The sequence below is a fragment of the Acanthopagrus latus genome, chromosome 1, assembly GCF_904848185.1.
Source record: "Acanthopagrus latus isolate v.2019 chromosome 1, fAcaLat1.1, whole genome shotgun sequence".
Classification (NCBI taxonomy): domain Eukaryota; kingdom Metazoa; phylum Chordata; class Actinopteri; order Spariformes; family Sparidae; genus Acanthopagrus; species Acanthopagrus latus.
The window spans coordinates 30,425,175-30,440,955 of record NC_051039.1 but is presented as its reverse complement, the minus strand read 5'-3'; the positions used below and the strand labels follow the sequence as shown (position 1 = coordinate 30,440,955).

The window sequence follows — 15,781 nt, the reverse complement described above, 5'->3', positions numbered from 1 at the left end:
TTTGGCTTGACAATCATTGCAAAGTACCGCCACGCCAAGTTCAAACGGGAAGTCAAAGACACCTGTCTTCTTGCCTTCACCGAGACATGGCTCAGTGATACGGATCAATTTAGGTTTGTTGTGAAATCCAACAAACATTTCCAACATTCCAGGGTATAATTGGCCGTTTTTGACTATTTTTTTGATTTTGCCATTATATTTCACCTTAAAAACTATTAACTTGGTGTCATTATTTATTTATTTATTTTTTGACATACTGTATTAACACAATGGACCTAAAATCACAAAAAAAACCATAGAAAAAGTTTTTAAAATTTTACCATGAAAACCACAAACAAACCATTTTTTTATTACTTATAATGCAAATATAAATTGTTGTTTGCTAAACATGTGCATACATTTTAAAAATTTACAAAGTTATCTGTAACTATTTACATTTAAATGCAGGCAATGCTCAGGTCTGCCTGAGCTCCTTCCAGCTGAATGAAGAGCTGCACTGTCTGCTCCACATTCAGCATCTCCTCATTGTTTTGACTCATTAAACAAAATAACGACTCCACTACACACTAACCACACTACATAACACAGTAACTATACACTCCAAACATGCTAAATGTCACAAATCTCTCAACTCTCAAAAACCGTTGTTGCCTGTCATTCATCCGCCTACGTCCCTCCCACAACTTCCCATTCCTCAACAACCAAACTTGCTGCTTGGATACTTTCATGACAAAAGCCCATTTTTACCATTTCTTCCTGCACCAGACACAAAGCAAACATGATGGCAAAGTTCGCGAAAAAGCGTGGTGGACATTATTTACCCTAAGTCCACTTTTGGACCTGCCGGTGTGTTCGTTGACTCAGGACCTGGGCCGTGTGTTTGGGCTAGCCATAGACATAATATACGTAGACGCCTCATAGCGTGCTAGAACGTAATCCCGTGTCGCCGCCATCTTGGTTGGGTCTCCTCACTGTAGGCAAGCACCAGAGTCAATTGGAATCAACAGAGAGCGAGCAACTATGACCGTATTTTGTGCAGTTTCTGGTTGCAATAGCCAGCGCAGTGTTGTTACCAGATCGTGGGGGATTGTCTTTCACAAGTAAGATTTTTTTTTTTTTTTTTTCAAACAATTTTTGTGACAGCACCCTGTATCATAACTAAATTTCTGCTGTTACAGCTGTATTTATGTTTTGGTTTTTTGATTTGTTTATTTACTTATTTTTTATCACACCACAGCCCACCAGAGCAGTGTGCTCAGCTCCCCCCCATTCACACTGTAAACCCATTACTGCACTCCCACACATCAAGAGGACTCTAATGTTATGTAACATCATGGGCCACATTACAAACAAGGATGAGAGTTCATATTGTGAGGAAATCAACAGTCTCTCAGAGAACAATCTACTGTTCAATGCCAGAAACCAACTAACATTGTAAAAGGAGAACAGGTACTGGAGAGGCTGTGCAAATATGAGTCTAAAAAATTAAGTTTTACATAACTGGAATCCATCTTATTTGGTAGATTTTTTTTTTAAATTATTATTATCATTTTGATATTTTACCGATTAATTAATCAATTAAATACATTTTTTCACTTTATAAACAATGATAGTGTTGATTTCTTTGGAAATAATGAATGTATTTTGAAAAGAATCTGGCATATTTAGGTGGCTGGCATCTATTACAATTTGATGCAGATCCGAGATCTGGAGTTGTAATTATGGTTAAGCCACACATTATGTGGTTTAAAATGATTGATCCAGGGCTATTTAGTTTAATATTGGATTAGGCTTGACAGAATTAAAGCAGACTGGGCGGTATTTGTCTACTGAGTTCATGCATTAAATCAGCGTGAGTCAATCATTAGTTAAGCATTATGTGAATATATTTATACCCTGTTATAACATGTTATATGTATGAATTATGTTACTGTGCGCCACGGTAGATACCATATATCTATCATCCCATGCAATATAGGCTTTTTGTGCGATATCATATAAAACGATTGTATAAAAAATATTCAGAATATACTATATACTACAGCTAAACCCGTGCAGCTGTTATGTTTGCATTCATGATAGTGCACTCTACTGTCCCACAGCCTCGTCTTGGTATCATAACCACTGCTTCACGTGCAGCTGTCGGCTCTTCTCGGCGGTCTCGTGCCTCGTCGATATGCCTTGGCCAGCCGCGGCGCGCGCCCGCACTCGAGCAGCAGCAGCAGCAGCAGCAGCAGCGCGCGCGCATCTCAGGAGAGACGATAGGGCATCTGCAGGAGTCTGAGCGAACCTGGAATGACGCCATGAGCTGGTATTATGTATGATAGAGATGATGTTTTGGTAGGATCCGCCACCGAAGGCTGCTGTGGGCATCGCGCGAGGAACCTGACCACGACCATGAAGCTGCTGCTTGTGGTGACACTTTTATGTCGCGAGGCGTTGTGCGGCTCTCCGAGCGTCCAGATCGGTAGGATTTTCATTTCTGTCACCTCCCCACCATTCTGGTTTTCGCCTCTCCCTTTCATCTGTGTGTCTTAAATTATTCGCACATTTCGCCTTTCTCCTTCCCCCATTCATCGTTCAATGACTGCCTCCTTCTAATGTGGGCCTCTCGCATCCTTGCCCTCTTTGTACCGCTCTGATTAGAACAGGCCTCCTGACTGTGTGGCTGCTGCAGCGCTCCAGTAATGTCAACATTTTCATCTTTTAATAATCGTGTACGAGATTATATGCGCGTGCATCTTTCTGGCAATATAGTGTGTTTGCGCCCGTGTATGTACGTGTGTTTATCTGTAGTGTTAGCTGGGAAGAAGGCAGATATACATCATACTAAAATCCAGCACATGAGACGTCTTTCCTGAGCGCTATTCCATGATGCGCATCACACACACACACACACACACACACACACACACACACACACACATAGATATGTGTATGTATGCATGTATGTAAGTATATCTCAGTCTCTCTCTCTCTCTCTCTCTCTCTCTCTCTCTCTCTCTCTCTCTCTATATATATATATATATATATATATATATATATATATATATATATATATATATATATATATATATATATATATGTGTGTGTGTGTGTGTGTGTGTGTGTGTGTGTGGCAAAGAGGATGTGTTGGATTTCCAGCCACACAGCATAGTTTGTTCTATTGGTCAAACTAAAATGTTGCATGTACTTGGCTATCTGAATGATCTTAGCTGGTCCCCTTGCATCTAAGACAGTTACTATTGCACACCAATCAGGTCCATAGTCTCTCATAGAAACCACATTGCTTTATGGTCATCAGTATTTAATAAACAACGGCATGATACAAAATATAAACATATTTCATAAATCATATAGTGTTCAAAATCAGTGAGAACATACTTCTTACCTTATCAGTTCAAAAAGATGGCCAGTCTGCAGGGTCGACTGGTGCATCCTTCTAGTAAGTGTCTGATGTTTATCACTTGGATGTGCTGAAATGGAGGGGACAGGTGCACCTGATGCAGTATCACTGGGCTCTTCTGAGGTGGAGGGGACAGGAAGACCTGCTTTCTGCATCCATAGAAGCTTTTAAGGTGGAGGTGTTGGTGGTTCAGGATTTGCAGGAGCAAAGTATTTCAAAAGTCCATCTGAAGAGAGACCTCTAGGTGTTACATTATGTTAATACAACTGCTGATGGTGAATCCTAGCTAATAACAGCACCTAGGCCATATTAGAGCCAGTGGTGGAAGACACATTCAGATTCCTTACTCAAGTAAAATTATGTAATTACTTAAGTATTAGATTTAAAGTACTGGTTTGGCCTGTCTGACTGATATATTATCATATCTGACATAATTAGATTATTAATATGGAAGCATCACTGTGTAAGCAGCACATTACTGTTGTTGCTGCTGGAGGTGGTGCTAGTTTGAGATTCTTAACATACAGTTTCATGTACGGTGACATCAGATAAATCTGAGGGGTCATGAGATGATTATTATGAGAGGAAAAAGAAAAAGGAAAATTCTGATCTGTTTTTAGTCTTCTCACATGGTCTCATATTAATACATTTCTGGTGACTCAATATGTCAACAAAATGAAGTGGTTAGAGAATAACACTGTGTGTAGCACCATGCATAGCATTATAAAAGCTTGTTACATTATTCACTGTGTAATTTTTTTTCTTTTTTCCCAGCACTGAGTGTAACCTATAACATTCTAACACAACCAGCAAGGGTAGTTACACTATGAACAAAACATGTATTCAATGAGAACTTCTCTCACATGATGTTTGCTGTTTGCTTTGACTTATGAAAATGCAAAGGCTTGAAACCAGTTGGTACAAAATGGGATGGGAATGGGAGAGAATATGGCTGGCTTATTTGATTGAGATGTCAATAAAAATATATACCTGGTTTCTTGAGGCAGACGGTGGATGGTTGGTCCATCATACTTAAAAGAAAAATTATATTTTTCAAAATTATTTTGTTGGTTATTCCCCATACATATGAATAGCCTTTCCAACTTGTCAGTATATATATAAAGTGGGAGTAACTGATGCTAACTCTTGCTCTTTATTAAAGCAAAGGTGCCGCTGGGTAAGTGTAGCCAATAATATTTGGGCATGTGTAGAGCAACTGTAGCTGGCAATGGACACTTACAGTATTCTGCGTTTAATTTAATTTAGATATACACGATTCTCAAGTTTAAGTTTGTCCTGCAGATCATTCCAGTAGCAAGGACCAAAGTTGAACAAGCTTGATTTGCAGGCCTCTGATCTAACAGAAGGAATTTTGAACAGAAGCCATTTATGTGCCCTGTGATTATGACTGTTTTGCAATTAGACAGTAAATCTGCATTTAATAGATAGGGAATATGCAAGATAATCTTGTAGATTAAGACGTTCAAATTGTGTAGCCTATGCAAAGTGAGGGATGACCATCCCACCATGCTGTATAATGGCACAGTTATGGGTCAACCTGAGTCAGAAAGAGGCCAGCAACTAAGAGTTTTTGTAAGCCATGGACTACAGCCTGTAAACAAAGTCAAGAGTGAATTTTAATTTCTTAGAACAGTGGTCTATATTACAATTAAGATTTAAACTCTTGTCCAACCAATTGTCCAGGTAATTGTAGTTGTCAACAGACTGAAAAGCGAACACAGTCCAGAGTGTTGATGAAGAGAGTTGGAACCTATGTTTGCCCAGGTGAAAAAAGCATAGTTGTGGTCTTGTTTGGTTTTAAAAGCAATTTCAGATCCAACAGCATGCTGAAGGGTGTTGAAAACCAGTCTGCAGATTTGAAAAGACCATCAATGCAGTTCGCGCTCATTACTGCATTACTGATAAATAATCTACAAAGCAAAGGTCCCAAACCAAACCTTGTTGAACACCCTTTGTATCAGTGATTGGATCAGACAAGACATGACCATGTTTAACGGTCTGCGAGAGGTTAGTCGGGTAGTTGAGGAACAATTTTGAGGCATTGAATCCAATACTAGCACTGAACAAGATGAAAATGAGTAATGGGTGATCCACAGTATCAAAAGCCTTTGTATGGTCTATGAACAGCAACACACAAGTGAGTTTGTTGTCCAAGGTTTCTTTGATATCGTCCATGACTTACAGAGTGGCAATTACAGTTGGTTGGCAACCAAAGATACCAACATTTTTGTAAAGACAGAGAGGTTAGAAATTGTCCTATGGTATTGGCTCGATCACCAGCTTTAAGTCAAGGTGTAACATAAGCTTGCTTCCAAGCAACTGGCACCTGATTAAAGCCAATAGACATGGTAAACATTTGTGCGACATGCTTTGCTATGACAAAGGCAGTAGCTTCTAATAGGAAGGGGTCTGGACAGTCAGGCCCAGGTGCTTTTTTGGGGTCAGTTGTATTTAGAGCATGAAGAACACCAGATACATGGCAGGCTTCTAAATGAAATGGGAGAGAGCGAGATCAAATGATGAGGTGATAATTGATTGTGTAAAGCTCACTGACTAGTCATCAAAAATAGGACCTCCCTTTTCAAAATATAAATAAATGACTTGTTTGTCTGTGATGGAGGAATCTCCAATGTTCGATTACAGTCATTTGTCAATATTAGTTTTGATTAGGTTTGATTTAGATTTCTGGATGAGCTGTTCTCAGTTTTTCTCAGTTTTTATAATGAAGCTTGATTTCAAGATATCAGTCCACAACATTCTTATTACAATGTATCTTTTTATATATATAATCAAAATATCAAAAAGGACATGAGCAAAAATAAAAATAAACAACTCAATAAAAGGAAAACATAGATCAGCAAAACAGTTATTTAAAAATCCCCTAATGGTTGCAAAGTTTTCTCAAAGTCTTTTAGTTTGTCGCTAATGAAGAACCAGATCCTCTTAAGGTGGAGTGTGTCCATCAGCTCCGTGAGCCATGACTTCAGTGTGGGGACATCCTTCTTTTTCCAGAATAAGAGGATAAGCTTTATTGCAGTCCAAATGCAAAGAAGCACTGGGTGCCAGTGTCATTTTCTTTGCATAAAAAGGATGAGCAAAGTGCACTGACCTCTCAAAGCCCTGAAAAGCTGCCAATCATGAACACTCTCAGTATGTTTGGGTTAGTGTTTTTGAGGATCTGAAAATGAGGAGCGGAAAGCATCTTTCCTTAGAATCGTTTGAGGAGTTTGCCCACGTTAGTGCTACATTGTTTTGCTTTAATTGTCCTCCTTAATGCATGCACACGCCTCTCCTTTCTATTTCTCTCTCCTTTTTGTTTTCTCTCCATCAGCACTGTTATCTCCTTTCTTAGTCAGCAGCTAGTTTTGTAAAGTTGACCAAAAACAAGACTCCACTGGTCTTGGATTATTTTCATCCACGATTCTGTTATTGTGACAGCGGGTGAGCCATGCATGAAGGAAGCTTGTTAATTATGTAGCCGATCGAAATCAACATGCACCGAACGACATTGCAAAAAGCAGCTATACCTACAAGACTGTTTTCAAGACAAAATATCAGAGAGCATCTCTGTGTGTCTGCAGAGCATGTGTGATTGACAGTAGATGGGTGGGGAACAGTGATTGTTCACTAGTTAATCCATGGTGGATGGTGTTGTTCTCTCAGATGGATAAAAAAGCAATTAAAAGGGTCACCAAATATACTCGGGCAGCTGTTAGTACACCTTGGCAACCCGTCCAAGTGAATTGCATGTGTGGGAAACACTGCTGACAAATATCACAGAGCAGAAGAAGCTTGTGTGTAACGATAACAGCAGAGCCAGCTGAGCTTGTGTTGCAGCACAAGGCCCTGTGTGTGCACGACTGCTGGCAGTAGGATCACATGCACTGGGCTGAAGTGTCTGGTTAGAGAAAATAACGCTGCTTTTGGTTTCTATCAGTATTTTTATTGGTATTTAATCAGCTTTACATTGTAAAACCAGTGGTAACATAAACAAATTATTGCAACAAATTGACATGTAATACAGTTAAATGAATTAATCACTGCAACTTTGAATAAGAACTCTTCAGTCATTTAACTACATTTAATCAAAACAAAAAGTTAAGTGAATTAAAGCAACACTTTAAATGTGTTGGATTTACATAATAAAACGCAAAATGATGACTTGTATATAATATAATATTAAGTAAATACAAAACAATTTCAATTTCAAGGAAAAATAATTTAGAAGTGCTAGGTTTCTGAGCAAAAGTAATTTAGATTTACAGAATACATGGGTGAAAATGATTTATATTTACTAAATATCTGGGTGAAATTCATTTACATTTAACACACATACACAGCTATTGTACTCAGTAATGACCTTCACAGGACTTAACATCTATTTATTAATATTAAATGACACTTTGTTGCCATATATTTTCAGTCTATTTAATTCAATATCTTTTCTTTCTTGTGCCAAAGTGGAATTCAGTTTTGTCACCATGCGCTAGAAGATCGCCAGATAATCATTCATCTGTGCAACTTTGTCTTAACATTTTCATCCAACATTTCAAGTGCAAACAATAATAAATAGAGGAGGTATAAGAAAACAAAGACATCAACTGTATGTGTAGAACAGGGGTACACTGTATACTGTCAGTCTGATCATTCGTGTTATTAAAGGTTTAATCATTAAAGTGAAAGTGCCCACTTTAAAGTGACTACGAAGAACTGTTAAATGTTTATGAAACAGTCTTGTGAAAAGACTGCTATTTTTATATAGTTATAATTCATGCCTGTGCTTGGGTCTGATCACATATATCACATATAAAATCACATTTAAATACGTTAGCCCATCATGATCCATCCTGCAGTCTCTCTGTCTCTTGCAAAAAGCAAGCACTGGTGTCGCACCGCTTTTGTCACAAGGGGCTGCTAGAATCAACAAAAACTGAAAGTGCTTTGAATTGTTGCTTATATTCCAACCTTTATGTCTGTACAGTTCAATGAAACATCTTCCACTGTAATGCAGTTCAATACAGCACCACTTTTAACTGTGACCTCAAAGATAAACAAACAAAATCTCAACATTATAAATTTGAACAACTCTATCTTATAAATTTGACACAGACTGTATATAACCCTTATTCACTCTATTAGTAGAGAGAATCAGAGGCTAACATTTCTCCCTATAGAGTAAATGAATAAGGGTTTTATCAGCAGTTTTATCAGAACATCCAGACAATAAAATATTGGCAAACCTAATACCTGTTGAGGGATACCTTGTGTTGGATAGCCGGCAACCTCAACCCCATGATCCTGCCCATAAGAAGCATAAGAAGCATACTTATTGCCATGTTGTTTTACCATCTCAGTGATCATTGGCAGACAAAGACTTGCAGATCTCAAAATGCTATTCTGGCCCAAGGAAAGACACAAATATTTTCAATATTGTTGTTACATAACAAGAGAAAACAGAGAAAGTGGGCTCTGTTATTTCCCAGCTGATATCAAACAACATATTTTTACAGCTAAAACAGGCAACTACACCATGTTACTGAATGTTTGCTCATAACCACCTTGTTTTATAGTTTATAGTTATTGTAGCTTTCGTTTTAATAGTACATTAAGAAAAAAGTGCAGACTTCCGGTTCACAAGCTTTCTCTGTTTTAGCTAAGTACTGCACTAAAAATGTTCTTCGCAGCATGTTAGGGGATAGGCAGTGTAGTAACAGATTATTGGTTTATATTTGAGCAGCACAGCCAAGCAGCTCTTCCCCCCCAGATCTGTCTGTGCTCCTTGTCTCTATGGACACATGCTGACAAAATGCGGGACAGAATTCTCTGGTTGATCCAACGGCCCTGCAGCGGCCAGATGAGTGCGGGGTGCTGGGAGACCTGTCGTGATGTCCACCGAATAAGAATGAAGAGATCCACTGTAACGCTAATGATTTGTTTGGCCTCTGTCACCTCCCGAGATTTTGTGAACACTCTTCCAAAAACCGATTCCATCTGTTTTGTCAACTGCCACTGCATGAGGAATTTCTGAAAAAAAAAATACAGAAAGAATTATAAAGCAATGACAATCATTTCTACTGAAGATTTGTTTAAAGTGTACTACTGAGTGTAATAGTCCATGAGCCTTGTAACCACCCACACCCTCTGAAATATTCAAACTAAATACTATCTAATTATTTTTGGGCCACCATAGCATGAGGTCATCAATAGTATGTGTCATCTTTTTGTTTTGTAACAGTACTGCATGAAAGTGAAAGTAATATGGCTAGGGATTTAACAGGAAGGAAATAACTGTGTGCTGTACTCGTCTGAGCGGCTGACTTGAACTGCGGCGCTACCAGGACAAACTATTATATTGTAAACTGGGTCAATATCAGAGCAAATGAAGTGGAAGCCTTCACAGAACCTATACATGCTGTGGACAATGACATCAAGTTCACATAAGAAGATGCCAGAGGACACAGTCTGCCCCTCTTGGACTGTGCAGTACACATTGAAGAAGACAGAAGCCTCAACATTGAGGTTACAGAAGACCTACACACAGATCAATACTTGCTGTTTGACTCTCATCACCCACCGGAGCACAAGCTGGGTCATCAGAACCCTAAACCATTGGGCTGAGACTGTGCCCACCGAGCACTTAAAACCTATGGCTACCCAAACTGAACCTTTGTGATAACTCTACAAGATTCAGAGCAGACAAAGAGGAGAGGAGAAAACGTGACAACATTCTTATTCCTTATGTTATGTGGTGGGAAAATCTGAGAATCTCAGGAGGATCTTCAATAAACATCATGTCCGGTTAACCTACCAATGTGCTGAGGCAGAAACCTGTCCATCCTAAGGACAAATCACTCAGGCATAAACAGAGTAATGTAGTTTGTGCTGTTCCATTCAGGCAGGACAGCACAGATTTGTACACTGGGGAGACAAAACAACCTCCCCATAAATGAATGGCACGACACAGAAGGGCCAACTCCTCATGTCAAGACTCTGCTGTCCACTTACATCTGAAGGACAATCATTCCTTTGACAACAACAGTGTAAACATCTTGGCCAGAGAAGACAGATGGTTTGAAAGAGGAGTAAAATAATCCATCTGAACAAAGGAGGTGGCCTAAGACAACATATCACCCACCTACGATACAATACTGAGTTCTGTCCCCAGAAAGCTTAACAACCATTCACACCTGGGCCCACTTAGCCCTAACATCCCACATGAATTCTAGTTAAGTCAATGGTGGCCCAAAGGTGGCCCTAAAGACTCTGAAACTCAGAGCAGACACATGACCTTAACGACTCTGTAAGGGCACTGTCACACAGAGTGAAACTCCCCTCCAGATAATTAGAACTGAAAATCTTGGATGAGAGGTGAAATGCCTTCGAGGAACTGAAACAAGTCCAGGTGCCTATGATACAGCGCTTATCATTACAATGACCTGGATGACTGAGAACCTTCATCAACATGAAAACGTTCTTTTTTTTCTTGTTATTGTAGGTATATAAATGTAATTTATCATGCTGTTAGGTGTGTGCTAAAATCCTAGAGCTAACTTTGTTATGCCACTGTGAAAATACAGTTCATGTGTGAATTTCAACATTTCAACTTATGGACTTCATGAGTTTATACATGCAGTCTTTATTCAGTTTGGGAAATCCCACCAACTCTGGAGCATTCAAGGCGGACTCAACAGGGACTAGATATCATAATCGCTTCACCAAACAAGGCTGTGTGCCTTCCACATTTGTGGATAATACGGAAAAAAATGTGCACATTTTTTTGTGTGTTTTGTGTGGCGTAGAATTGCTTCCTACTCCCATAATGTGAATATTTCCAATAGTTTAAATTTCAAAAGCAAAAATATATTGAAAAAAGATCAATAATGATAATAATTCCCTAAATCAACAACATGGTTTTACCTACAAAATATATGTGGTTAATCACAAAAAAACAACATTTTCAATGTAGCAAAAAGAAAGTTTGCCCTCCAATTCTGCCCTCTGTAATCTAACAGCATGAGAAATTAAGTCTATATAACTACAATAACAAACAAGAAACAATTTTTTTGGCACATGATAATAACTTGTCACGGTACCACTGCAGATCATGTCAACCACTCAAGGGATTGTCAATCATTCAGTTTCTGTTAAATCACTAATTTCCCAGCCATATTACTTTTTCTTTGGGAATCACACACTGTCATACACATCACATACTGTATGCTTATGATACAGTAAGAACTTCAGCCTCAATCATCACTGCTCCTGGATAGATAAACCACTACAAGTGGTTTCCACACATGGTGTTTAGGGGCATTATTCAGCCCCACATTCACTATGTCATCACGGGACATCCGTTGAAGGACTTGACCAGGTCCGAATCTTGGACCTGTCACTGATCGGTTAGGGCCCCGTCACTGAGGAAGATTGAGGGTGCTACATGTTTGAAATTCAGTACACGTTTACTGTTTCAAATCTCTCCATTTGACTACAAAAAACCCCAAAACTTTGGTTAGTAGTTTCTGAAGTCCCTTTTCAGTTGCTCCTATAATAAACAAAGTTTACTTTTAATTATTACGCTGGCTTAATAAGTTGATATTCTATGTGAGCAAATATATAAGGTTGTAGCCACTGATGACCGAAACACAGAGGTTAACGAAAATAATTAAAGGCTAAAGCTTGAGCTGGATATTTCAGGTATTGTAAAATTGATAATAATAGTTAATAAACTTATGCTAGTTAATGCTAACCTTATGCTTAACTTAGAGCTTTGGTAAACTCCCCACTCAAAGATATCTTCATGTATGCCCCCATGTTATAAGAAATATTGATCATTTTGATACTTAGCTGTTACCAAAGAGCAGCAAAATGTACATTTATGAGAGTGCAACCTTCTGAGGACACAGTTCTTTCCCCGTGCTGAAGGTGGAAAATGTTTGGTTTTTGGAAAGCGCCCGAAGAAGTGATTGTCCATTCAACTGCACAAATAAAGTTGCAACAAACAGTATAACAAATAATACACTAAAACACTTTAACTTTCTCACAAAACTGACATATTGATGTGTATATGTACATAATGATCATTAAATGATTTATTTGGATTAATTTATAACCCCTTCAATTAAAACCCTGAATAACACTGAGCTGTTGAGTGGTAGTAGTTGAACATCTTTGAATAAAGTGTCAAAAGTTAAGATAGCATGGCAATCTCAGTAAATTCATGATGCATTAAAAATGCATCCTTTTGACTTATGCCACCAAACAATCACATTATTGAGAGACATTACTGATCTAATGTCACCCATGTTGTCTTATTGGCTGTCATTTGTAGGTAGTCACACTGATAATAACTTCTCAGAGTCGTACTTATCAAATTACCCACATTTCCTGAAGGCAATATAATTGAGGAAGGACTTTGCAGTCAATTGTATCAAAATTCTATAGAAACTGAACTGAAAATTTAAAATCTATTTTTAGTTTGAATACTTAACAAACATTTTGGCCACGATTTGACTCTATAAGAGCTTAGTCACTCAGTCAACATTATTAACTAATTAGCAAGCAGTTCTTTTTTAGCAATGCTCTGCCAGCAAGCTGTTTGTGACTGAGGTGATAGATGGACTGGTAGCACAGACTACCAGTCAGTGTTTGCAACTAGCTCTGAGACAGCACTGCGGAGAGAGAGATAACTACAGTAGATAGTACATAAATGTACTTTAGAACTTTAGCTGAGCACTGGCAACTTTGAGTTTGGAGTTACAGGCACTTTTACAGACATTGTATCAATCCTTTGTCAGAGATTAAAATCACCTGATACAAGTAGTGCCCAGGTGGTGGAGTAGTGGCTTCAGGGTACTTCTTCTCTTTTTGCAGTTTACAGTCAACATTTGATTTATTTTTAATCAAATCAATGATCTACAGATGGCAATAAGGTGAAGAAAGGTCCTTTTGTTTGCTAATCGGTAACTAACCACTGATCGGTAACCGGTAACCGTAATCAGTAACCCTTACTGATATGGCATCTGCAGCGCAGTCATGCAGTACGTCACTTTTCTGTGTCAGTAAACAGTAACTGCTCCATTACTCCAATTTTGCCAAGGAAGTCCCCAGACCCCCTTAACTAAGAGCATAAAATGCAAGCGGGCATTCCATGGGTGTTGTCATGGGCTCCACCTTGACCACAAATGCCACTTCAGTGTTTCCCATAGAATCAGACTTTAACTGTGGCAGTGGCTGTCCAGCTAGGGCACACTTGAGATCTCCGCTAACTTCCACTTTAGTGCCGAGCTAACTTGAATGGGGGTAAAATGTAATTTCTGGCTATTCTAGACCCCTCAAGTGTGTTTTTTTACAGACGTGTCTTTCACAATGTTAGCTTTTGGGAAAACGTGCCCAGTGCATCACATGACAGTGTAATTACAAGGCTTGGCCACAACAAAAACTGTCGTCAAGGCCTGGTGCTCTTTGTGGGGGCTTGATCTCAACGATGAGGCCAGCCATCTTCTTCGCAGAGGAAGTTACGCTCAAGCCACTTGCTTTAAATAGCCCTCCACCTCTTCTTCACTGGTTTCACCGATGGACTAAAAACCACACCGCCATCCACTGTATCGGAGTGTATAACATCATACTATTCACTGACATGTGCACTGTCTTGAGTGAGAGAGAACGGGACGCATATCTCCAAAAATAGAATAATCATGTGGCTGCCAATGTTGATAGTGCCAAGAAGCCACTCTAACCTTACCTGGTCATAATGTACAGTTTAGATTCGATGTACTGAAAAGCCAAAGAATCTTTTGACTATCTTGTTCATAGTGAAAACTGTGTAATCATATTTTTTTATGATCTATGTTGTTAATAGAAATTTAAAATTCTGCTGCTGGATTTTTTTCTTCTCTCTCTTCTTGTCCATCTGACCCTGTCTGTCCTGTCTGTCCTGTCTGTCTCAGGTGGTTTATTCCCCAGGGGGGCAGACCAGGAGTATAGTGCATTCAGAGTTGGCATGGTTCAGTTTGGGATGGCAGATTTCAGACTGACTCCACACATAGATAACCTGGAGGTCGCCAACAGCTTTGCTGTCACTAACTGCTGTAAGTATCACTTTCTTTTATTCTGTTCTGAACACCGTTTGATATATTGTTGATATTATCCATCACAGTCATTGTAGCAGATCATTTTTAGATGTTTTTTTTTGCTTTTGAGACATTAGAACATTATTAGTATTAGTAATAGAGAGTCTGGCCAACAGGCTGTATTTTGAATCAATATCAGTATTTGATCTTTTGTCATTTCTGCATTTCAACAAATCTCATGAAATGATTCAACAAATGTGTTAATCTATAAAAGATATAATTTATAGTGATATTCTGAGGATTGGTATCAGAAAAGATCCTGTCATATTTTAATGAAGCGGTATCAATCCGATCTGGCAAACGAAAAATGTAAAAACAAGTGAGAATTTCATTTGTTTTTTCTGTGTCAACTAAAGATTCTAAACAGACATGTATTTCCCCATTTTGCTGGAAAGGTAGTTTCCCTAGTAAACCTACAACACTTATTGACTGTTATAGTCCCTACTGACCTGCTGGCTGCTGCTCCTCTTGGATTATACTCCCTCTGAACTACTCTTCGCTGCAGGACATTATCTGGGTGAAAGAGAGTGGGCTGAATGTCCGAAGGGCAGGCTGCCCCTCAATGCTGAAAACCAAGTCAAGCAAGCGTTTGTGTGGAGAGGTAACCCTCCCTGCAGACACTGCCTGTCTGCTCTCTCTAGGCCAGAGACACAGATGTGAGCAAAAGGAGTTGTTGTGCTTGAAGGCAGAAATACAGCTGGCAATCCGCTCAACGCCGCCAGCAACACAGACATGCCAGTGCACATGTATACATGCTCACTAAGGCTTAGACCAACTGTGTAGTTTATGACATTGGCACTGCACAGAGCAAATAATAAAATTGAAGAAAAACATAGATTTATCTTTCTATTTTGTTTTGTTTTGTTTTGTTATTTATTAGATTTTCCCTTTCAAGCAGAAATGCAAAACAAGCCTATTTTTTTCCCCAATCATTGATGGATACAGAAAAAAATGATAATCTAAATTCTCACTTGTTTTGTCATTTTTTTGTATGCCAGATCGAATTGATCAATGATTAAGAATAAACACATGATGATCCACGACCATGTAGTTTCTTTGAAACTTTATGCCGAGAAACAAGTTGTTAAAAACAGGGTAGAGGTTAAGATAAGGACTGAATTTCTGTCATTTGTACTACCTTGTTAGAGGAGGTTGTTTCAGTGAACAGTTACGGTAATAGTAATAGGATGAGTAAGGTCATAGACTACGTTATCTATAATTGATC

The 15,781-nt window shown here is 38.8% G+C and overlaps 1 protein-coding gene across 6 annotated transcripts in view; it reads left to right on the top strand.

The window, feature by feature from the left end:
- Positions 1-2,170: 2,170 nt before the first annotated feature.
- LOC119024484 (glutamate receptor 2-like) overlaps positions 2,171-15,781 on the top strand; it is a 75,117-nt gene continuing 61,506 nt past the window's right edge. For 3 of the 6 annotated variants that reach the window (XR_005076485.1, XM_037107355.1, XM_037107329.1), the window contains exons 1-2: positions 2,174-2,467; positions 14,374-14,514. Coding sequence is in view for 5 of the 6 variants with exons in the window: in XM_037107355.1 (XP_036963250.1) it covers positions 2,317-2,467; positions 14,374-14,514 (292 nt within the window). In the remaining variant the exon portion in view is untranslated. Of the gene's footprint in view, positions 2,468-14,373; positions 14,515-15,781 lie in introns of all 6 variants that reach the window. The other 3 variants (XM_037107364.1, XM_037107337.1, XM_037107346.1) reach the window with 2 other exon arrangements.